Source organism: Pseudopodoces humilis, chromosome 4 (genome assembly GCF_049639895.1).
Source record: "Pseudopodoces humilis isolate 2021_Gansu_Grassland_sample_001 chromosome 4, ASM4963989v1, whole genome shotgun sequence".
Taxonomy (NCBI): domain Eukaryota; kingdom Metazoa; phylum Chordata; class Aves; order Passeriformes; family Paridae; genus Pseudopodoces; species Pseudopodoces humilis.
In genome coordinates this window covers 6,063,831-6,088,630 of record NC_142203.1, presented here as the reverse complement: position 1 = coordinate 6,088,630, position 24,800 = coordinate 6,063,831, and the positions used below count along the sequence as shown (strand labels likewise).

Here is a 24,800-nt window from a genome sequence, read left to right as displayed (position 1 = left end):
TCACAGGTCTGTATCTGTGAAGGAAAATAACTGTTCCAAACTGGAATTTGACACCTGTGTTTTCTTTCTGAAAACCTTGCGCCTCTGGAGCTCCAGACAGGCTCCAGACAGGCTCAAGTCCTGAATTTCTTTTCTCCTTAATTGCTTGCTATATTACTCTCCATTTATTATACATCTCCGTTTATTTCTTTTTAATTTTCCCCTCTTTTTCCTCCTGATCTTTCTTTTCTCTGCACTAGAATGTAAGTTACCCATGTTTTCATAGCTGCAGCAGCAAAGCCCAAAGCTCCTGCATTTCTGCCTCTTACTCCACCAGAACTCAAATGAACCTTAGTAAACAGGGATGTTGTGAAGAGCCACAAAAAGGGATCTTGTGCTTTAGCACATAGATCATGGGCCTCTTGGACTCAGCCTGTGGTAAGTGAATGGGAAATGAAAGTCTTGTGTGAATAGCTCTGGAAGTGTTTGGGGCCCACACTGTGTTTGCCAAGGAAGCTTTTAGGAAACTTCAGAAAGGCAGAAATTTCATTTACTTCATGGTAGGATCATCTGGCTTTGAGTTATTGGTGATAACAAATGGTAACAGACCCAACATCATCTGGAAGGTCTCAGATAAGCACTGATAACCTCTCCTTTGGCTACTTCTTGAGCACATTCTGAGCCTTCCACCTTTGACTTTCCAAAGTCTTTTCCAAGTAGTGAGGTATTGCACTCCCCCTGTGAAAAGCAGCTCCTTAACTTCACGTGGGACTAAACCAGATTGTTTGCTTCAGTCAGTCCTCACCAGCCACAGTCTCTGCCATTGCTCACACCACTCCTGCTGCTTTTCCCTGGGCACTTGCCACTGTGTACCAGTGTTCTCTGAGCTGGGGAACCTGAGGATGTCTTATTCCAGCTGTATCCTTCCTATTGCTCAGTGGTGCTAAACCATTACTTCATTTGGATTGCTGGTTAAACTCAGGGTTTTTGTTTCACTCACAAGAACATGATGTTGATGAGACAGATCTGGGCTCATTCCATTCTGTTAAAATTTCCTTTTTCTGTTTGAACTTCTTATGTAGAATATTGATTTTATTTTTTATTTTTTGTAATATGGTATTACAGCTTTAATAGTGAAAATTAAATTGGAGTCTGGCACTAAAGTATTATTGACTTAAATTTTTTATGGTTCTTTTCCGTATGTTTTATATGCTTGCAGACAGAATTTAGCTAGCTTCCAAAGAATAAAATGAATAAAATGAAAAGATTAATATGAATCAGATTTTTTAATACACATCCTCAGGATGCTGTTGGTGACACAAACTCTAAGGTGTAAGGATTAATGTTTTCAGCATGTGGTAATTAATGATGCAGCTTTTTAGTATGTAGTTCAATTGATAACACATACTATTCTGCCCTACTCTTAATTTAAAATATGCTCAGTTGTAACAACAGTTAGTTCCTAGTTAGTGATTTTATCTTCATAGCTTAAAATGGTTTATGAAAGCAATTATTCATTACTAATCCTATTTTTTAGAATTCATCTCTGGGGTTTTATTTTTTGCTTGATTTGCTGAGGGACAAATATTGATTTGCCAGATACTCCATGATATGTTATAAAAAGGTTTGAAGTTGGAACCAGTGTTTCCTGAATCAATTTATTTGACCATAATGCTTTCAAAATACTCTTACTAGTCCATTTCACAAATGATTATTTAATGAGGTAGGTAAAAAAGTAGCTGGTCATGGTGTTCTGAAACAAGTGACTGTGAGACACATACTCTGCAGTTTTTTCCCCTATTAATTCTATTTATATAATTTTATACTTTATTCCAAAGGTGAAAATACATGTATTAAGTCCTGGGGACATTCTTTAAAATGGCCTTGTGCTTTTTTTTTTTTTTTTTTAATGCATAATAACTTTTTTCCTTTTTTAAAAAATCTTAAGAAGCTGACACTATGTGTATGCCACAGCCACTATTGCAGATGCAGGAGTGTATGCCATCTTTGCTTATTCTGGAAGTTTCTATTAATCATAGCATATATTAAATAATCTTTGTCTCTGCTTTATCTATACTATAATGAAAACAATGTATGTTCTAAAACTTAGCAAAGTGTGTGCTATTTTTCCACCAATAAAGTGTTTTTAAGAGAGGACTGTATCAGCACTATTCCAAACCACATTACCCACACATGTGAAATTACCTTTTAATTCAGCTTACCAGAGGTGGTAAGTGAAACATATTGTATTTGCCATGCACAGCCCCAGAGTGTCCTCCTGGGGCTACTAAAAATGGCACCGAGTGTCACATCTGACCCAGCCACTCAGCAGTGTAGGAAGCCAAGTATGTTGACTGCCACTGTCCAGCAAGCTATCATTTGCCAGATCCAGGTCTGGCATTTAGGTTATCTTGATAGCTCTTGTTTAGCAAGAAGCAAAAGAAATCACCTTTTACTTGAGCAGACATTCCTGAAACAAACCTCAGGATTCAGGGAAAGAACAGGTGAAAACAAATGGTAACTGGAACCCTGCCCTAACTGTAATAAGGAAACAGACACATCACAGCCACCCTTAGAGCTTGCATATTTATTGAACAAAACCTACTAAAATAGCTAAAATACATTGGGTACTTGCATTATTAAAGATCACATTGTTACAAAAGCCTGCATTTTCAGCAGTACACAGCTGCAACTATACATAAATGCCACAACTGTTGAATATTACTTCTTGCTCTATATACAGCACAGCAGACGTATCTATTCTATTGGAAAAGAAAGTGTACAAGGAAAGGGATACAGAAGGTAGGGAAAGGAAAGTAATCTAGAAGTGCAGTGCATGCATTGGTTTTTAACAGTCAGAAGCTAAGACAGTTCAGAACAAGGCCTGCCCTGTAAAAGGAATAGCTAAAAGACAGAATTATATAAAAAATTAAGGTGGGCTTTCAGACTGTGTCTAACACAACAACACTCCATGAGTAGATGATACTGCTTAGTTTTGTGGTTTGTGTTATTTTGTATTTATATTAGATTGGGAGCAAGAACAAAAATGTAAAGTCCACATGTTGACAGTATTGTGGAAATGTACTCTTTCCCCTTTAGGACTTCTCTTCCCAGAAATTTGCTGTATTTTTCTTACTATATCCCCTAGTTTATGGATTTGAAGAGGACATTAAAACTTGTCCCTTCTTTAAAAAAGGCTTGTAAGAAAAAAAGACAAAAATCAAGAGATTTTGAGAAGTTGGTGGAAAATTATTGCTCATCTTTCTCCATAAGGTGGATAGGAGTCAGAAAGGAGATTTTACGAAAATTACAGTTTTGTGATTGCTCCCACTATAACTGCATGTTTGTGAGTGGACACTGATAGGGAATCAGTTCCTCACTTGTACACTATAAGTAGTTACTCACCTACAGCACTGAATAAGAAAGCCACACTGAAGACACAAGTAAACAAGTCAGTCCAGTCTAAAGAACAACATTCAGAAAAACAAAGTACCAACACCCTCTCAGAACATGGAAATAAAAAATAACTCCATCAGAGCTACCTTGCCAAGGAGCATATTTAAAGTCCAAAATAGCACCATTCATCAGTGTCTCAAATCCCGTGGCAGCATCACGATCACTTACCACAAGGAAACCATGAGTTTCATACTACTTCTATACATCAAAAGAGTACATGGATAAAATATAGAGATATACAGACCATCAATGAAAATAAACTACTAGGCTTGTTACATCTAAATGAAAAAAAAGGGGGACTCTCAGCCTCTGCAAGAAGCAGTTTGGGTTGGTGGAAATGGAGAGAGTGGTTTACCGGTTGTGTGTGAGCTGTGGAGTTTGAGTAGTGAAAGACATTGCTGTGGTAGAACCAGGCCTGAGGGCCCACCTGTAATGTTTGTAAACATGGATTCACAGTGTGAAATTCTGAGAGCTTTCGCTTGAGTTAGAATGTTAAAAACTAGTTTTTATGGTACATGTTTGTCCATTGTTATTCTCTAAAGCAAGGCTCAGAGTCCCGTAGTTTCTTCTTACACTTGATGATTTACACAGAAACAATTTCCAATATATGACACCATGACCTCATCAAACCCATACACCATATGTAATATGAATGGAGAAATTATGTTTAAAAAGAGTAGAGGTAATTGATTTTGGTGAAATGTTGTCCACGGCCACTTGCTGGAGCCAGGGATGTCCCCTCCACCTCACTTTTCTTGCGATTCACTTCCTTTGAGATAGGGAGATTTCCCTGTGGAGAGGAGAAAGTGGTATTAGTTGTGCTTCTGTTTGCTGGGGTGCTCCCTTCTCTCATCATAAAGTTTCCATAGTTCCCTATATTGAGTTCATGTTCTAAAGATGACTGAAGCACCTGATGCTGCAGAGAGCAAAGGGTTGGTTGAAAACCAGGAGGTTCTTGCAGCATCTGAGAAAAACATTCCACTTGGGCAGGAATTAATGTGTCCTAGCAGCAAAAAATGCAAAAGATCCAACATAAAAGTGCATCTTATTTATGAAAGATGATCTTAATACTAAGAGAACTTTTCCCAGGCTAGATATCCAATTTTTCAAAAACCTTACTGTTTAACCAACATACACTAAGTCACTTTCCTATAATAATCTGTCAAAAAGAGCACACTAAAAACACTGCTTTGTTTTCTTGTTCTGAGTAGGTAAGGAAGTGGTGTGCCATATGAGCGAGCTGCCTCAGACAGGTCTTTGTTAGCCATACATATTAACTGTGCCTATTCAGCAAAGTTTAAACAGCATTCACATATATGTTTCATTTTAAGCCTCAGAATGAAGCCTAAAGGCTAAGCACCTAATACCTAAAGTACTTTGCTGATGATATGTCACTATGGAATCTGAAATAAAAATAATTTGTTTAGCTAGTAATATATCTTAAGGGAAAAAAAAAATGTGTGTTTTTTGTGTTTAAGTGGTAAGAATCGTAAAGGTGTTTTATTGCTCATATTGTTTAGGATGTGTTTGTCACATAATATCAACACCAATTTTTGTTTAAGAAATTAAAGTTATCTTCTCCAAGTTTGGTTTTTTGTTTTTTTTTTTCTGATGTGACAGTTGTGAATTTCTGAATTAAGAATTAAACACATGGCAGTTTCCCAATGACAAATAAAATGCAATTTTCAGCAATTTTCCTTTCTTGGCTCTTCAAACCCAGAATTTTCGCTGGGGTGTTCATACTTGCTACATTTACTTGTGCTGGGAATGAAGCCATCCCATGGCTCTCCCACTGTCTTCATCCCAGTGTACAGGATAAATTCTAAATTTTAGGCAAATGAGCTCCCCATGGGGTTCTGCACTGCACACAGGAGCGGTTTTCAGGCTGAGCACAGAGCAAAATCCCTTCCTGGAGATAGCTGGTGACCTGCTCCTTTGGGGCATCAAGAAATGGAGGAAAAGAGCAGAATTTGGTCAGTACATATGCAGAAGAGTAAGGAGTTGTAACAAATATTTGCTAGAGCCAATATGGGTATTTTGCAAGAATTTCAAAATGAGAAAATAAATTTTAAATTTTAGTGACTACACAAACATGGTTCCTTACAGTACTCTAGAAAATTCTATCCTCATGGTAGTATTTCTACTTATTTTTGTTTTACTAAATTTGCTACTTGTGTATCATTAAAGGATATGAAGGGAAAACTAGAAACTTTCACATGCAAACAGGCACACCACACAGACCAAAGGTCTGGGCAAATTTCCAAAAGCATTGTGTTGGGCAGTTCCTTTTCAGCTGTGAAAACAATCTCAGTCCTGAAATCCTGCCATACAATCATGAGATAGAAAGTTACATGTGACCCTTCTAGGTCTGGAAATAAACTGTCATTAAGAACTGAAGCCTTTTACATTCATTGGTTGTATGAAAATAAAATTAAAAAAAAAAAAAACAAAAAACAACCCAACACTTTTAGCTCAAATAATAGTTTTTAAAAATCTATCAATTTTACTTTATTCTTTCAGAAGTTCAAGCTGTTTACCATTGAGTAGATAAAAGTGCTCAGCTGGAGGACAGAAACTTTCTGCAGTTTTTTTCACCAATTTATCCTATTTTATAGTTCAAATGAAAGAATTTTCCAAAGATGTACAGTTTCTGCTAAAGATGATGCTCTGCTGGAAGCTGGACTATGTGCAATTAATATTGAAGTTGCTTTTGAATGTCAGTTGTGAAATAAAATTTGGAGGTAGTTCTAAAAACTGGTTGTTGCACCAGCACATGCCAAATATCTTCTGAAGAATTACATAAAGGCTAGGAAAAAAAATGCACTTTAAAAACAAGAATCCAGTGACTTGAAAGGGGAAAAAGATTTATAATATGTTTTGGCTAGTTGAGAAACTGTTATCCCTTCTGAGAAACTTTTATTTTAAGCTATGTACAGCATAAACCCCCAGCTATTCATAAATCCAATATAATGCAGCATTGTTGCTATGCTGCACATAGTGCACAGCCTCATTCCTGTGCTTCAGGAGAAACTTTTAATGATGAATGACAATTTACTGAAAACTTCTAACAACATTTTGAATAAAAATTGTCTAGTTAACACACAGCTGATTCATAAAATTAGCAAATTAATTTGATGTAAATATGACCCTATAGAGCACATTAGTCATGCTCTGGCACTGCTACCAGCCTTCTCAGCTGAACTTTTGGAATACTGTCAACGCTAAGAATGGCACTACTGCAGTATATGTTAGTTTAAAGACTGGCACATGAGGCTGCAAATAGCCCACCCATAAACTTTAGAAATTGCAGAGGAAAAAGTGTAGAGGAATGTACAGTGTTACCCATATGGAACTGCAGCAGAGTTTTGTTAACGGAGCAGAAGCCTTGTTAATAACTGAAACTTAAAACAATTTTCCATGTGTTGTCTTCTTTACTTACCTTCTTGAGCCAGTAATTAAAAGGGAATATGAAAATAAAACATATACATCACATGGTTCTGTGTAATCTGCTATCTTTCACTACTGGAATTCCATGTCCAGTTTCACATTTATTAAACTAGTAAAGGTAACAGAGTAAAATCCTATTAATGCATTCTGATAAGCCACACCTTCTGCCTTTATATTGTGGTATTTCTTGTCAAACTCAGATGAAAACTGCCACACTTTGTATGCTTGTTGCTCAAGCCAGGTAAAGCACAAGCAAGGTACTCAATGAAAGACAACCCAGTTCCTCCTGCTGCATTATCATTGACTTTTTCATCTGCATTGCTAGGAAAGCATTGCCAAAATTAAACATTCAAAACTCAGATGTCAAACTTGTAAAATCATGAGACAGGCTTAAGAAATATGAGCCTTTGAAAATTAGTATGTTTTCCTTCTGGTGTGCAGCCAGCAAGAGTCCATGTTTTCTGCAAGCCTGAAGGGTAAAAACATAATTACAAAATGAAAACTGAGATCTTCAGTTAACTGCATGGTGCAAGGAGCCAAGGCTTTAAGAAAAACAGAGTAATATGAGACTTATGATAAAATCATGAGAGTTGGCTTCTTTCTTGAAGTGGTTTTAAAATTAAATCCATTGAACTTTCAATTTTTATTTTTTTTCTGAAAACTTTCATTTTAGCAAACTATTTATTATACAAAAGAAATTACATAAATAACTTTACCTTTGGAAATCCCCCATCCCCACGGCTGGTTGGAAAGATCTTCTGGTTTACCCAAGTCATTGAACCTGGTTGATAAACCTGTAGTGACATAAATATATATAAGATCTTACTAACAAAGAGAGATTCATTGAATGCAATGGTGCTCATGTGACAGACCACATCAATAAAACAAGTCTAATGTCAGTAGAACTTGGCCCAGAGTATTTAATGTTTAGTACATGTGTTTTGTATCCATGACAACATCTGTCCCTAGAGCATTCCAACTATATTGTTTTATGTTTATCTACATTCAACAGGCACCTTTAAAAAAAATAAAAAAATTTAAAGAGTAAGGATGGATATTTTTTAAATTTCTCCAATAAATTCTTTATAAAGGATGTCTGTACTAATGAGGTTGCTGAGGATATTGTGAGAAAACATGTCCATTCCCTTCTGCCAGAGATCACTGGTAAAGGGCTGTTTAATGAAGTTCATTATCTTTGCTGAAGACTGCAGGTGACAAGAGCACCGCAGCATTGATATCCTTTCACAAGGAGTGGTGAACTAGAATGTGTAACTTTGTAAGATCATTGAAACAATTACAGTTCTGTGTTAGCTCCCTGTATTTTCTGCATTAAAGAAATTCCAACACATTATAAAACACATACAGTAAAATAGCTGGCAGCAGGATTTAACAGTTAAGGTGCTGTCCTACTATGTCTACAGGAAATTTTTTCTATGTAAAATAGGTTAAGATCTAAAGTTGGGCACTGACTACAGTGGAGGTTAAAGTGAATAAATACCAAGCTAATACCTCTCAGCTTCAAGATGAAGATCAGAATATCTTTTCATCTCAGCCTCAGAAACACTGATGTGGTCAGGTACATGTTACATGTTACAAAAATTCTTAAATTTATTTTCTTGCTGGATCTTTCTCCTGAGCTCTTGTGTTTGGTGAACTGAACTCTCTACATGGTGCTGGGATGTCAAACTGTCAGCATTTTGAGCTAGCCATTATAAATTATACTATTCAGATTTGTTTGCACTTTGGGAATCAAAACTTTCATTGTCAGTTAAGTAAATGCTGGACCGGTTTTACTCACCCACTTGCTCCTGTGCATATATTGAAACATGAGAAAAGTTTTCATTTCTGTGGAGGTGCATGTTGACTATGAGCTATCAGAACTGGACTAGTTCTATCCTAAAGAAATTATTGGAAGATTACTTAAATCCTCTTCCCAAGAGAAAATACTGAGCTCTTCTATAATGCAGGAGACAGAGAGAAATTTAAAACACAGAGCTCAAGGCAGTACCTGCTTTGTACAGTGTCCCATGCTTTTCTGCACTACAAACCACAGCACTTCCCATGGGTTAAAACAACAGATTTGTTTCATGTCTGAGGTCTCAGACAAACCAGTTCTGCTCTCTGGGTGTGTTTGACATAAAATAACCAATGTGTAGCACAGTGCACTCTGTGAAATGGGTCAATGTTCGCTCTGAATATTTGAAACATTTGCATGAAAGATACATGCAAAAGTCAGAAAGTAATGTCTGAGATCTTCTGTTGCTATTTTTAATCACTGGTTACCCATTCTGCAAACATGTCTTGATTTCATTGCGTAGTCATCCTTTCTGCTTGAAAACTCGTGGTGGGAAATAGCAATAGGAGCTCAGCTCTACCACAGAACGTGCTGTTCGCACTAGCAAAGTATACAAAATGTATATGGGAGGCTCACATAAGCACCAGAATACAGAATTAGTCAATATCATCAATACAAACTTCTATATTTTCCATGGAGTCTGAGGTGTATTTAGGTTAGCCTATAGGCCGTGCTATCCCTATGAATAACCTAATAGGAATAAAATAAGCACCCAAAGTTAGATGAAAAAGAAAGGAATCCTCAAATTAAATTCATAAAAACTTGGAGGAATTGCAGTTTGAGGGTGGATTTTGGGAATGAGGCAGGAGGTAAAAGGTGTAAATTGGGCTCACAACTATGCTCCAGGGTTAAAAAAAATTAACCCCAAATCCTACCACCACCTGCAAAATACACCACATAATGCCTATACTATCTTTTGCAATAGTTCTCTGTAAAAAAAAACAAACAACAAACAAACAAACCCACCAATATTATCCTTTTTTTCTTCTTCAAAAGCAAATACTAAGGCCCATATTGATAGATAATAATCATATGGACTATTTCACATGAAGTGACTGTTCTGCTATGACTGTACCAGAGTCCTGAATGGACAAAGAACTTTAGGTATCTGCCTTGAGAGTAATGCTGAAAGGCTGGAGAATCATGCCTTAGAATCTGGCCAAGTGGAGGAACATTCTGGAATGGAAACAAAGATGCTGATGTAGAAAAGTTCACTGAATATTTACTTTAATTCACCAGAAAAAAACAAAACAAACAAAACAAAAACAAAAACATGACCTCTTGCTGTGCTTTATAAATGCAGAAACTAATTGGAAGTTCAAATATACTGATAACTAAGGTATTAGAAAAACATGTAGAACATTAATTCAGTTACAGCAGCGCAAAATTAGTGATATAAATGTTGCAAGATGAGCTATGAGAGAGAGGAAAGCATTGCTCCATTACAGAGTAGGATGTAAGGGTTACAACATTCCAGCTGTTAGCATGAAGCAAACACTTCTAAATAAATGCTTTCATTGATACACACCAAATTTTCATTTCTTAGTACTTCCTGTGTGACTGTTATGCAAGTGCAGGCTTGGCTTAAATAACCAAAGTATCAGGATTCAGAACAGAATTACTGAGCTTTAGGATGGATTGAAAACCACAGTTACTACAAGTCTGCATAATGCTGAGTCACACTGATAGCCTCAGTGTTTGATCCTCGTTAGCCAGACAGTTAAGCCAGGAAGCTTCATCCATGAGCTGTCAAATCTGGGAAGGGCTACCTGAGACTCTGCTATGCAATTCTGCCTGAAACATTGAGGCCAACTTGAAAACTGGGAATTTTGGGTTCTCTATGAGAATGCTTTCAATTTTGTAGACTCCAGTCTCCTGAAAAAATACAAATAATACAATTTAATATTAAAGCAAGAGCAGAAGTGGAGGAAAAGAAATGCCTAGTCTGTTTACCGGCTCTCTCACATTGCAGAACTACTGATAGTTCTTCTGGGTTGTTTAGTTTTTTGGGGTTTTTTTTCCCAAAACCAGTACAGTCTACTACAGTCTACTTTACTCCTTTGGCCAACAGACTGAGAAATTCTTTTGCTCTTGCTCTGTTTTACCAACATTTCAAAATTCTAATTCCTAGGTTATTTCATTTTAAGCTGTGTTTTCTTAAAAACAATGGTAGGGGAGCACAATCTTTTGTCCAGCCTTAAAACAATTTCAACAGAGCTGAACTTAGCATACACTATTAGTCACATCAAAATGCTAAAATTGATTTGGTACCCACTTTTTGTCCCTATTCACTAAGAGCATCTTTCAAACATTCAGATAAATTCATCAAGAGGAAAAAATTCCCAGATTTATGGTATGCTAAACTTACTAAAATGAGCATACTCCTGTTAAGAATTCCCAAGGTTTTTATAATTAAGAAACAATTGAGAAAGTCCTTGGATTTTTTTTTCCTTTTTTCCCCATGTGAACCATCACTAAATTCTTGTAATCAAATCTCATTCAGGACTTACAGTGGTATTCAACTGCACTGTTGATTTCTTAACTAAAAGTTTATTGAAGAGCAACTGCTCTGAATAAATCAGCAACCACCTTTTAGAGAATCTTCAGGTAACTTCTTTGTCTTATAAAGCAATTTGGATGCAGGGGGAATGAAAACAAAAAGGAAATGATGACAAGTACTGTAGGTCCTAATTCCAAATAAAAGGTGACCATGTCCAACAACTCTGCAGTAGCCTACCTAGGAAAGGGGAAAAAAAAAAAACTATAAGAAAAAAATTTACTATATGGCTTAGCAGTGTAATAGCAGACACCAATGGCCACATGCTGAGGAACATGGGAGTAGAATGACCAGAGGTGTGTGTGGAAAAGAAGGAAAGAAAAGCATTCTCATTCTCTCTGCAGCACCAAAATGACATTGTACAGCTGTGAGGACTGAGTGCCCTCTGTGCTTAATCCAGAGCAGAGAAGGAGAGAGGCCACCCTCCTCCTGAGAGTGGGCTGTATAGCCACTTTTGGCTGTATAGCCAAAAAGGAACACTGCTCCTCATTTCTGTACCCACATTTCTTTAAAATTTCTTAGCTGACAGCTAGTTTGAGCTGTAGATGTACTTTTCACAGCACATCCTACCATGTACTTCTCAATCCCCTGAAATGCCTCCCACTGCAGTAAAACATTTTCTTTCTACCCAACATCCCACAATCACAATCCAAATGCATAAACAATCTTACTGCACCACTGTTCAAGCACTAAATAAATAATTTTGTAAATGAAAACCTCACTTATTCTTTTTAAACCAAACTGGAGGGAAAGCTTGTGCTAGAATCAAAGTCTTTGCTTCAGTGCAAGGGGTAAACTAATGTTCCCATCCTCAGTAATTTATTTTTAAGACTGTAAGGGGGATATTATGAAAGTATAAAATACAAATATCCACTGTGTTCCTAACCTAGCACACAAGATTTAATACATACAGCAACTCTCAGCTGAAAGGTGGCTGCTTTATAAGAGTTTAGTTGGGTAGCAGTATTCTATCAGTCACAGCTTTTATTTTCCAGATCTTCTGGAGAGGGCAATGACAAGGCTACATCAAGAGTACTCATCATTACTCCTAAATTCAAGGAGTCCTTGAAGTTTTGATGAGCCTTTGTTATATTTAAGAAGCTGTGCTCATGATGAAATGGGATGCTACTGTTGCGATAGGCTGACTCTGGAACAGGCTCACTGAGGAAGCTTTCCCTGTGCAAACAGCAGAAACCAAAATTTACTCAAATGAAAGTGCAACTTCATTACTTTAGCTTAGTAATTTAAAAATGCTGTGAAAGTGTGATTTAGCAGATGTGAGGCTTGACAATTTTTGTGAACTTGTGAACTTGTTTGCTTTTTTCAGTGTCTCTGCATCACGAGTCTGAGCCTCTGCTTGAGATGCAGTGACAGTCATCCCAAATAACCTGAGTTCATGATTTCAGTATCCTGTCAGGGCAGCAGATTTTTCTGTCATCCCTGGTTTTCACATCAGTACCATGAACATCAAAAAAACAGTGGGGAAAATCAATAATTTACATTTATTTCAGTTGTTAGTTCCACACGGTAAAGAAGGTTAGATAAATGGTTTGAGAGAACTGATGAAAAATTACATCATGATCCTGCAGTTGGGATTGCTCCAAGTGGCACACCCTTTTGTGAGACTTTACCTGCCATTGCAATGATAATTAATACTTGGCAGTACATCAGCAGAGAATGGCAAGACAGCTGTACACCTGAATTTGCCTTTGACTTCTCTGCATCAGCATCTTTTGATGTCTTTTCCTTTTCATTGGTAAGACATTACTGCTGCTTTTTATTCCTCCCCATCTGATGACTCAAACTCACAACCACATAGAGATGAAAAGGCCTAAATGAGACAAGTAAGCTTTTCCTTGCATCCCCCTCTCCACACTGCAAGTGAATTATAAAGTTTATTTATTAGGTATTTGGGGATTTTTGCAGTCCTTTTGCATCTCTTCTGCAATTTCTGTCAATTTCTCAGAATAGGATGTAATTTGCTCCTTGCCTACCCAGCAGAAGGAAGTGACCTTGGAAATAGTTTTGTTTTTTTTTTTTAATGGAAAAGCTTCTCCTACAAACCCATCGTCATCTGTTGTTTCCTTTGTTGTTCTTAAAGTATCTATTCTTGAGGTTACCCTGAAGTGTCTGCTCCTATGCAGTCTTCTACCTTGGCTTATCTGTATCAGCTTCTTCTAGACACTCATTCCTGTCCTCATCCATATAGAGTGTATGTTTTATATGTATACTTATATATATATATATATATATATATAATATATATGTATATGTATATGTATATATATATATATATATATATATATGTATATATAAGACTTCTGCCCAATTTGTTATCTAGTAAGAACCCCTCCACAGAAACTTGAACTGTATTCTAACAAATGTGATTGAATGAGGTTAGTTATAGAAAACACTTTCTAACTTTCCCTGGGGAGGTATCCACTCTACACCACCTGAATGTAAAGCAATTTTGTAAATGTAAAGAATGTAAAGAAGTGAGATCAATTTTCGCTTTCCTGCACCAGTTAGAATAAATCCTGAAGCAGTGTTGTCATGCTGCTTTTTTACTTCATTAATACACAAAAATGATTGCAAAACATTGTTAATATTTACCATGCATACAGAGAATAAGAGAAAAAAAAATCAAGCAGTACATTGTGAACAGTCATAAATGCTCCTCCAACTTCTTACTGAATTAATGAATTTTACTAAGATGCTCATTAACAAAGTATTGCCCTTCTTGAAAGAGAAAGAATACATTTATTTCAGAGAAAATAAAAAGAAAATGTATATTATGTGGAAAGTTCCATCAAGAAATATAATGGCTGCAAATTACTTTGTTCCTTTAGTAAATTTCTGTGTATGCTCTCCAAAACTGCAAAACATTACAGAAATCAAAATAAGCAGATCAGCCATCCAGAAAACCAAACTCAGAACCCAGTGCAGCCCCACATATTTATTTTGTCTCTGTACTACAGTATTTTTTTTTGTTTTCCTTGACATGCAACACACAGAAAAACAACAGCAACAAGGCTGAGAATTGAAATAATACTCTAGTTCTCAGTTAATTACTTAGGAGCTTGTAATTTGCTCCTCAAGTGCAATAAGGTAGACCTTAATTAGTAACTATTTGCATCTACGCCTAATGGTAACTGCAGAACAAAATGCATAAGCAAGTCTCTTGTTATAAACTCAGGTGGGCACACAGCATGGCAGCAAAAAATTCTGGACCAAAGGATGCATAGTTGTTTTTCAGTAGTTTCATACCTGACATGGACAAATTACTTGAGCTACAGAGGAGGAAGAAAAGGAGCATGGTCAGAGGCTGACCAAAAATTCTATTTAGTCCATTGTCCTCACTCTATTGAGTTTTGATCTTAAGGGAAAGTCCAGCAAGAAAAGTGGCCAGTAAGGAAATCCTTAAGAACAGGAAAAGAGACAGACCAGAATAATGCTTCTCCTGTGTGCCCTCTCAGACCTGTCCCTCCACTCTTTGGGTAGACAAAATATATATACCAAGCAGTCTCCCCCCCAAAAAAGTGTTTCTTTTTAAAAATTTCCTATATGTTTTCTAAATTAGTGGCCTGAATGCTGTAACTTACAGAAGGCTCAAGAGACTGCTTTGGACTTCAACAGGATTTTCCCTACATACCAAAGAGATGAGCAGAAGATGCAGGGATGTGTTCCCCACGTGCAGGTAAGCTCACTGCTCCTGCAGAGCCCAGCCACAAGAGCCCTTCTTTCCCCTCAGCAGGTGCCAGCCCCTTGCCCAAGCAGTGTTTTGCAGGCAAGTATTAAACAGCCCCAGCCATACTCTTGGAAATGGGAGATAGAACCACATTGTAGAGCCAATTCTTACTTATCTCATTAAAAGATATATAATGAGGGCAACTGATTGTTAACAAGTGCTTGAAAGCAGTGTGGTACATTTACCTGAAGCCTCCCTATTACCAGCCTCTTCTAGGCAGATGGTGATGCAGCTAAGTGTTACTCCAGACACAAAACCACAAAATGTATGATGGATGTTCTGGAGGATAAAAGTGATAAAATATCTGTAGGTTCTGGGACTCATCTAAGGAGCTGTGTAAACCCATACTCTTTCATGATGGAGATTTATTACAGTCATTTTAAAGCAAAGAAGGAAGATTTGTTTCTCTCTAACTTGACCTTTCTAAGTAGCTCTGTGGTGTCAACGTGTGCCGTCTAAACATCAGTGCTGGAAGGTGCCAGGGGTTATTTCTGACAATATGTGTACTAAGCCAAGGCTTTTACCACCTCCCGTGAGGATGCACAGATTTCTTACAACTTTTTCAACTTGCTCCCTCATAAGTGTGCCAAGCTAGTAGAGATAATCAGGTTACTGTTAACAAAATTATTCCAGAGACACTTCTTCCCAGAGGATGAGAAAATCCTACTTATTCTGAGGGCAGGTTGGTTTTGCTTGCTTGCTTGCTTGTTTTAATGCAGTATTTACAGAAGGAAACATCAGGAATCCTCCCAGCAACATGTACAGAGGGATTCATTCAGCAGTGCTACTGTGAATTTGCCAGACCAGAAGTCCAAATCTAATTGCATGTCAAACAATGATTCATACTATCATTCTACATTAAACATTTGAAAATAATATTTTTGCACCTTTGAAGATCGTTCCCTCAATCAATATGGTTTAATGAGGGGAAAAAATATTTGAAATAAAACCAAAATACAAATAGTTAAAACTATGTTTATTAAAATATCCTGTCCCAGTCAATGATGCAAACCGAATTATGTTTATGAAGTTGTTCTAGAAATAATTGTCATCCTTTTCCCATCTCTTCAGCATATACAAGGATCTGAATTCAGGTATGAAGCAGCAGTATAGCAAGGTCAGGCAAAAAATAAAAATTACTGATTGTTTTAGATCCGAGGCCTTAAAAAATCAATATCCTATCTATAGTGTTACTAGATGTATCTTCCTAATTCTGATTTTCCAAAATTTCAGCCTTTGAGAAAGAAATTAGTAAACATTTTTCCTGGACCTAGTATTACATAAACCTCCCTTTCCATGTGTCAATACGGTTAGTTTCAGATAGAGTATGCTGGGGCAGATTAACAAAATTTTAGCACCCAGAGCATGTTTCTGACTGCATAGAAACAAGTATATAAAAAGCTTTTGTCTTTTCATGTGCATATGAGCTGTACCACTGAAATATCCACAGTATCTATAGCTTTGGGCAAAAATTACTTTTTTTTAAACTCTGCTTTTCTACTCATAATCAAGTAAAGGTTTGTTTTCTGCTCAGCTGAACAGGTGGATTGACAGAACTTTGCAAAAACTGTTTTGTATTTCTGCTTATAAACTTTGTAAGCTGGAAAAGCTTTAATTTTCCCTGCGTTTTCAGCAATCAAGTAGCACTGTGCAAACTACACACAATGTATAACATGTAAATTACATAAGCACAATAAAAAAGCACAATATACATGTTCAGATGGACAAAACTATTTTGCTTTCATTCCTCACAATTACTTCTCTTGACCAAATTCTGCCCATGCTATACATGAACCAAAGAGGATCTGACAGTCCTCCAGGTTCTGTGTGACTCTGACTTACCATAGAGAATCCAATTCCAGTTCCAGTACCAGGCTTGGTAGTAATCAACCAGGTATGAGTTTTCTCATGCCAGACCAAGAGCTGCTTTTGTCCAGTGTGTGTCTAGTAATAGGCTGGACATAATGTCTCATTTTATTATCTTGCTTTTTTTTTTTTTCTCAGAGCATATAAAAGGTTCCAAATAATGCCTGCCTCTGCCAGACCAATTCTAGACTCCATTCTCCACAAATAATCCTAAAATTATGAAGAGCTGTTCCAGCCCAGGGGCACAGAAAATCACAGAATGTGTTAAGACACCTGCATGTAATTCCCTGGGAAAAGGTTAGTAATGATTAAACTGGGATGAAATCTTAAGCACAAAATTTTCTTCATAAATATCTTCACCTAACGTAAATGATATTATAAATTTCTCTACAAACTAGGAAAAAAACCCACACAAACAAAAAACTAAATGGGATGGTGATTCTTTTCTCTTCAACCAAATGAAGTCTGTCTTTTCTCTCCCTCTGACTTAACAAAGAACTTTTCTCCAAACTGTTTTTGCCCCTAAAGGTTATCATCCCCTATTTCTCCTTTCCCCAAAGTAAGACTATAAAATTCAGGGAATGTAAATGACAAAACATGGCAGAATAACCTCAGAACTGATGCAGTTCAGGCAAGGATGCACTACAGGAAACATTCAGCCCAAATGACCTACTTCCAGAGCCTTTTTACTCTGGCATGACACAGCCATACTGTGCAACAGCCAGCCCAGAAAAAAATAGCCTGACAAGAAAGCTATCTCATTGTGGTAAGCCAGGCACAAATTAATGATTGGCTCTAGATTATCTTCTGTTTACCTTCAGAAAAGTCAAAATTAAATTCTTAAGGATCTGTTTACCAATATACACAATTATTAGTGCTGTCAGTTTAAATTCCTTAAGCACTGACACTGTGAGCTCTCAGAACTTAAATTAAAATCCACAAGAAGGAGAAAAGGACACACCTGAGTGCTCTGGAAGCAAATAAACAGAGCAGTTCTCTAAGTCTCTTAAATGATGGTCTGATTTCTTTATTTAAAAACTAATATTTACCATAACAAAACAAACAGCCAACACAAAACACAATCCTTTCCTGGTTTTGGTAGGAGCCTTCTCTGAGATTACAGAAAACTGGAATTTATACTTCCTTACTCCTACTCTTCTAGTAAGTTCCTTTATTTAAATGATTGGATCACTTTTAATGACTGGATGGGGCAGAAAAAAAAATATTAAAACAAACTCTTTTTAAAAAATTCTTTTTTTAGTTAGAACCCTTTTTCTCCCCTTGTTAGCACTAAAATTTTAGTTTATTTTCATTGACATGACACTCAGCACTTGCCACAAAGGTAGTATGCAGAAATTCTAGCATTTCAAATTAAAAGACCACTTATGTTACCTCAGGATTTTACACATTGCATATCAATATAAAAGGCTCTTTCCTCCTTCAGGTAGACACTTAAGGAAATACATTATGCAGAAGTAAGAACAGATCTTCAAACAACAAATGTCCTTGTGTAAGATGGTGCAAAATGTCCATGAGTTAAAATTATAAGAATAATAGAAAGTGCACTCTTCTGCTTTTCTGTTTCTCTTAAAACTAAGGATACTATTATTAAACAAGTGCAAGAAAGACTGATTAATTGATCAGGTAATTCTAATTCCAAGTCTGGGAAAAGGAGGAACAGCATTGAAAACTAATGTGTTAAATAACTTGCTTTTACTGTTTAAAATGTTTAAGAAACACTTTATGAGAAAAGAAAATTAAGATAGTAAGAGGGTAACACAGTGAAGTTAAACCAAGAACTCATTTGTTTTCACTTAACAAGTTTATTCTAGTCACTTTAAATTTTACTGTAGGCCTAGCTAAATAATTAATGAGCTTTCAGACTGGCAAAGGAATAAGAAGGCCATTTTCCACCATTTTTTAAAGTCTAAGTCTACTGAAACACAATAGCTAAATTTTCACTGACCAGTGAGAGCAGAGTAAAGCCTTTGCACATACTGTGATATTAAAAATAAAGTAAGCACCTTCATCATCACATATTTCAGTGTGTAGAAAGTGTTGCTATGCAAAGAAGAGTACTTCTTGCAAATTAGAATGGTTAGAGAAACACTTGCAGTTAATACAAGAAGATATATGCCAAAGACAAGTCCACTGCTGCAAGGAAAGTGTGTCACTGGTCTGAGTTAGAATTACATTCAGTGTTAGTGTGCCAGAAGTGAAAGAAATAGAAAAAAAAAAAAAGGGTGGTGGTAGGAGAGGAGATTCTGCCAAGTATCACATCTTAAATAGTCTTGCAAACTGGGGTAAAACCTAATAGTACATTTTCATTTTGATCACAAAAAAGGAGTGAAACTTTTAAAAACAGCTAAGTGAAGTTTGTATTTATGTTACACTGCAAAGCAAATGATGGGACTAGACAAGTGGGTAACAACATTTTATTTTTTCCAATTGGATAGCTTCAAGTTGTATTTTATGTTCTGGCCCAGACTGGCTTTACAAAACTGACTTCTTTGGCTACTACAGGAACCTTGCTGGATTTATAGAACCATCTGCTGCTAGAAATCAGTGACTATTTTATGCCTAACTAAACTTAAATAATCTTTTGTTCCACAGATAGGCATAAATTGCCCACAGCAGCCTGTATAACATCTAAAATGTGGGTTGATTGTCACCTTGGTGTTCGTAGGAAAACAGTTGCCTTATCCAATATTCCACAGTTGTATGAACAACATGTATTTTAACATGATTTCTATTCACAGTTTAAGTGAATCATTTCCCTTTTAATTCCCCACCCCATCTATTCATTTATATACAGATGAGCAAAGCACTTTGATGAAAGTATGTTCCAGAATAGACTAAAACTCCAGAATTTGCAAGTTTATTTTTGCAGATAGAAATGATATAAAACAAGGAGACAAAAACAAAAACAAAGCCTTTATAACAGAATACATATTTTCTCATTTTAATCATTCTTTGATCATCACCCCTCCCCCATATCTAAACAACTCCAAAGAACCAGATAGGGATGATATTAATGCAATTTACCCAATCTTAATAAGAGTGTCCCTCAGAACCTCACACTGGGGAAAATACTCTGTGCTAATGTAAGCCCTGTGCAATGTTACTTAAAGCATTGCTCAATACTAATTAGCAGAGGTTTGATCATGATTTTATCCTGTAGCATCCAAAATAATCACATTTTTGCTAGCATATGTATTTAGATATGCTTCTGAGATAGCTGCATCCTCGACTAAGAATTCTATAGGATAAAAAAAAAATCTAAATAAAATCTGCCTACTTTGAGCACTTTTTCTAAGAAAATACTGTTATCTTTGTCCTGCTGATTCTGAGACAGTCAGAGAATACCGTATTTACATGCATGTCCTTAAAATCAGGAGCTTGTCAGCAGTGGTGGCTCAGAGTATAAAAAATGGGCTTTAATCAATAAAAATACAAACATAATTAGCACTGGAGGAGAAGGTTGTTGTTCATTAAACACATTCCAAACAAGTGCCTGTAAGTTCAGTCAGGTTTGAGGCCTAAACATTTTTCTAGAACAGAACTGTGTCACAAAGAATGTTAGTGTTTTCAGAAGGTTAACCTAGTAAGAAAATTTAGTTTGTACCTTATGTACTTCCCTGACAGACTAACATTAAATCTTTTTCACTTATGAAGTGCAATATTCACCTATTTCTTCTTTTTGGGAGAAAAGTGTTAGTGTTGGCATTACCGGGTATTGTTTTGTCTGCATGTATTGCTGCATGTATTATGATGTGTATCTTTCACAATAACTTAAATATTTCTTGTTTCAATTAATAAGCCTTACTGCACAGAGAGAGATTTCAGATTTTTATTCAAAAAATGCAAGAAAATAAAAGATCCAACATAAAGAGCTTTTCAGAGTACATCAGTTACTGTATAGCAAGTCCCCATAGCCTCAAAAAGTATGTCGCATTACGGTCCTATTTATAAATTAGTATTGGGAAGAAGGAAATAAGGTTTGTACTGACAAAAAACATTTTTGATACTCTGCTAAAGCAACTAATTCTTACCATTTTTAGGTTCTGTTAAGTCTGGGATTGCAGTTTCTCTCAAGTAGCACAAGGAGAACAATCTGAAAACAATTTTAAAAAAATTAAAAATGAAGGAAAAAGTAATTCTGACTGTCACAATAGTTAAAAGTTGTTGTTTTGGGTTTTTTTGTGCCAGCATAACAGTGGGTGAACCAAGTATAAGCTTCAGTGGTTAAGATTAAAGTCATGCAAATTATTATAACCACACATATGCTTATATATAATGCACCTCTGCACTTCAGTGGTCTGTAGGCTTAAATATAGGACAAAGGAATCCCTGGTACCTGGATTTGCAGAACCCTGTGCTATTCTTAGCACTGGGTATATTTCTGAAGAGCCCCATACGTAATGGTTAACACAGGTAAAAATCAGTCAAGAGGACAAAAAACTGTCAGTGTTTACTGTAATTTGTGGTCCATTGTCCTCAGCATACTACTAAGTGTGGGTTTTTGCAATCAAGGAACAAGTATAACAGAATGTAACAGCCCAGAGAGTAGGTATTTTTGGAAATGGCACTGCATTACATAACCTCCAGTTTTCTCCCTCTCTCTATTCCACACACACACCCTATTTTAAACAGGGAGAGAAAAAAAAACGAAGAGTAGGTCCTACCTCGTTTACCTTAAATTATCACTCTCTTAATGGACTGAATTTGTAGCATATCTCCTTTATCAGCTTTCTTATAAAAAAAAAATAAATTGAAAGTTGTCCTCTATTATTACGTATTTCTTACCTATAGCATGTATGTATGAAATATAATTAGGTATGAGTCATATGTTTACACAAACACACAAATACATATTGAATTTAAAACTGCAAACTCATATATCCATAAGCGTACACAGAAATATTTGAAAAAGCAGCACGTCACTACACATTCAGCAAAATATGGTTTGTTTTGGTTTTGTTGTTTTGTTTTGTTTTTTTCTCAAAAGAACCACCCAACATTTAACTGCTGCACATGCAAAAATACAGAATGCTGTTGCAAGAATGACTGCTTTCCAAAAATAAACCCCAGCAGCCTGAGAGGAATCCAGTGTCAGGGCGGAGAAGAGGGAGATTCGTTTTACAAGGGAGAAGAAAGGAGATGATAAACCTATCCTAGAGCCTCGCATGCATGCTAACAAAGCCAAGTGCATTAGGTTCAAAAATGCATTTTAGTGTTTGCGGAGTGCAAAACCCAGAAAAAGGAAACATTTTAGAAAATCACTTCTCATCTCCCCTTGCATGTGTGCAGAAAAATCCTCAGCCTAGAAATCCAGCCTTAAAGCACAAAGAGTTAGATACATATACTACACATTTTCTCATTTTCCTTAAAAAAGCCTGTTTGGAAATGTGCACCGAGAGGGGAAAGCCAAGCTGCAGCAAAGTCCAGCTAAGGACAGAAAGAAATCAAAAAAGAAATGAAAAGAAACAGTGGGAAACAGAGAGAAGAAAGCAGAAAGGGGGGAGAGGGAGAGAAAGGGGATTAATTAAAAAAAAAATAAAATTCTGTGGATTGGAATTGCATATACTTACAGACAAAAGCCCCCGCTCCCTGCTCACTTTCTGTCCTTTCTACATGATCTGAAACACAAATGTGGATTACAAAAGGGCAGCATGCTACAGAAGGGAATTTATAGTTGGGGGAGTGGAGAGAGGGTAGGGGGTGTGGGTAAGAATGACTGCACCTCTTCCAAAGTGCAGCCTCGGAGAAAAAAAATAAAAAAATAAAAAAGGGGTGGGGGTGGATGGGGGAAAGTCTCTCTCTCTGCTCCCCCCCTCCCACCCCCCCCCCGTTCCCTCTCCCGGGCTGGGTTTTGCTTGCCAGCACTGGTTATATTGAACAATGAGCTAATTCTGATGGTAGCTGGCCAGCTGCCAGCTCCATCCCCCCTTTACACACACACACACATACACACACACACACGCACGCACACACACACACACACACTCCCCCTGCCCGCCCGCCTCCCCCCGCACGATGCTGCAGCGCCAGACTGCTTAGTCTGCAATAATCCGCAGCCCCGCGTTCCCCCCGCTGTCTGGGAGGCACCGGGCAGCGCCCGCCCCGCCGCCGGCCGGGCCCGCCGGGGCAGCGCTGGGAGCGGGCGGTGGAGCGGGGAGCGGGTGCTGGGAGCGGGGAGCGGGAAGCGGGCGATGGAGCGGGGAGAAGGCGATGGAGAGGGGCATGGAGCGGGTAGCGGGGCGCGCTGGCTCCGGGCCGCAGGGATCCCGCACCCCTGGGCGGCGGCCAGCCCTGGCGGGGAGCGCGGCCAGCGCGGTGCGCAGCGCGGAGGGGCGGGCGGGGAGGGGGGGCAGGCGGAGCGCAGCCACGAGCTGTAATAATAACCCTGCAAAGGGCATCTGAGGAGAGCGGGAGGGAGGCGGAGGCAGGCTGCCGGGCTCGGCCGTGCCTGTCTGGGAGGGGAGAAGATGGTGGGCGGGGAGGACGGAGGGCGCCGTGACACGGCGGGCAGCGCGGGCCGGGGGCGCGGGCGGTGTCCGCAGGTGCGGGGACAGCGCGGGATGGCGGGGCTGTCACCGGGGCTGTGTCACCCGGGCTGTCACCGAGGGGTCGCACCGGCTTTGTAGCAGAGGGGTCGTGCCTTGTGGCTGCCCGCAGGGACGGGCGGCAGGCGGCAGGGACAGACGAGCGGTGCGCGACACAAGGGCTCTGCCAAGGCACCGGGGAAAGGGAGCGGTGAAGGGACAGCGGAACGATGGACGGACACAGGGGAGGTGCGCTGCTCCACCAGGTGTCTCTCCTTCGAACGCTGTACGAGAATATACAGCCGAAAAAACAGAGAAACAAGTGGTAAGAAGCAAATTCAGCGTGTGAAGGTATCTTCCTCAGAGTTAATGTCCAGGGCAAGAGTGATTAAAATGGTATGAAATCATTCGTGATGCAGGCTGATAGCAAATTAAACCTTTTCTATCAGGCCTAGCAAGCAACTAACCTTGTTTTTCAAGCCTGCCGGCATTTAACTCCCTATAAAACTGTTATTCTGGTCCATATAGGATTTCCATTTGTTGAGTGCAAGCAGTTGACTAGCATGTCTCTGCACCTTCCTGAACAGCTACTACATCTCTGGGAATGCTTTGTGGGCCTGCCAGCTTCAGGAAAATTCAGCAGCTGGAAGGGAAAAATATGTGACATATGCCGCCCCTGATATTTACCCCTGGTAAGCTGTGATAATAACTCTAAGTTCAGTGAATTAAGGATCAGATCATTTATCTCAAAAATACAGTTACTATTGCTCATGTCTGTTCAGCTGCCTACCTCCTCCACAAATTTCACCCATAAGCTGTTAAAACTGAAACACATCTGAGCTTGAAAGTTTGAACTTTATCTTGAAAGAGTGATTTGATTGTTTAGGGTTTTTTTTCCTGAATAACAAATATGAGTACAGTACAGGTAGCAAGCCCTCGTGGCGCATGCCCAGGTATGAGTAAGGGGCTCTCTTTGGCTTTGGTGCATCTTCTAGCTTGTAGAACACACGCCCTACCTCGTGAAATGTCAGGGATTTGCCACTTGTAGAGATTAAGCACCTTGGAATAAACTTAGACACCAAAGACCTGACTGTGGAAGGTGGGAAGTTTGTGCTGGTGAAGCCCCCAAGAGGCTGAAGTGGACAATGCTGTCCTTTAACACAGAGGAGGGGGATGAGCAGATTCTTTTAGGGAACTTTGGCAGAGTAATGGTTGCACTAGGTCATAGTTGCAATTGAAGGTTTTTATTCTCAGCAGAATAAAGATAACTTTCTATATTATGACTCTCATAGCAGAAGATTTATTGCAATCAATAAGTAGCAGAATACAAAATTTCTAATACAGCTT

At 38.1% G+C, this 24,800-nt stretch overlaps 1 protein-coding gene across 1 annotated transcript; it reads right to left on the bottom strand.

Moving 5' to 3' along the window:
- Positions 1-2,551: 2,551 nt before the first annotated feature.
- On the bottom strand, positions 2,552-22,680 carry NREP (neuronal regeneration related protein). The gene is made up of 5 exons (XM_088054358.1): positions 22,652-22,680; positions 22,500-22,547; positions 20,961-21,022; positions 7,599-7,676; positions 2,552-4,225 (listed from the first exon to the last, which is right to left on the bottom strand). The coding sequence occupies exons 3-5, from the start codon at positions 20,961-20,963 to the stop codon at positions 4,103-4,105; spliced, it is 204 nt and encodes a 67-aa protein (XP_087910484.1). The 5' UTR covers positions 20,964-21,022; positions 22,500-22,547; positions 22,652-22,680; the 3' UTR covers positions 2,552-4,102.
- Between the last annotated feature and the right edge of the window lie 2,120 nt (positions 22,681-24,800).

Coding starts and splice junctions, on each gene's coding strand:
- NREP (XM_088054358.1), bottom strand. Junction 4,226..7,598: donor GGGATGGGGGATTTCCAAAG/GTAAAGTTATTT, acceptor TCCTCTCCACAG/GGAAATCTCCCTATCTCAAA.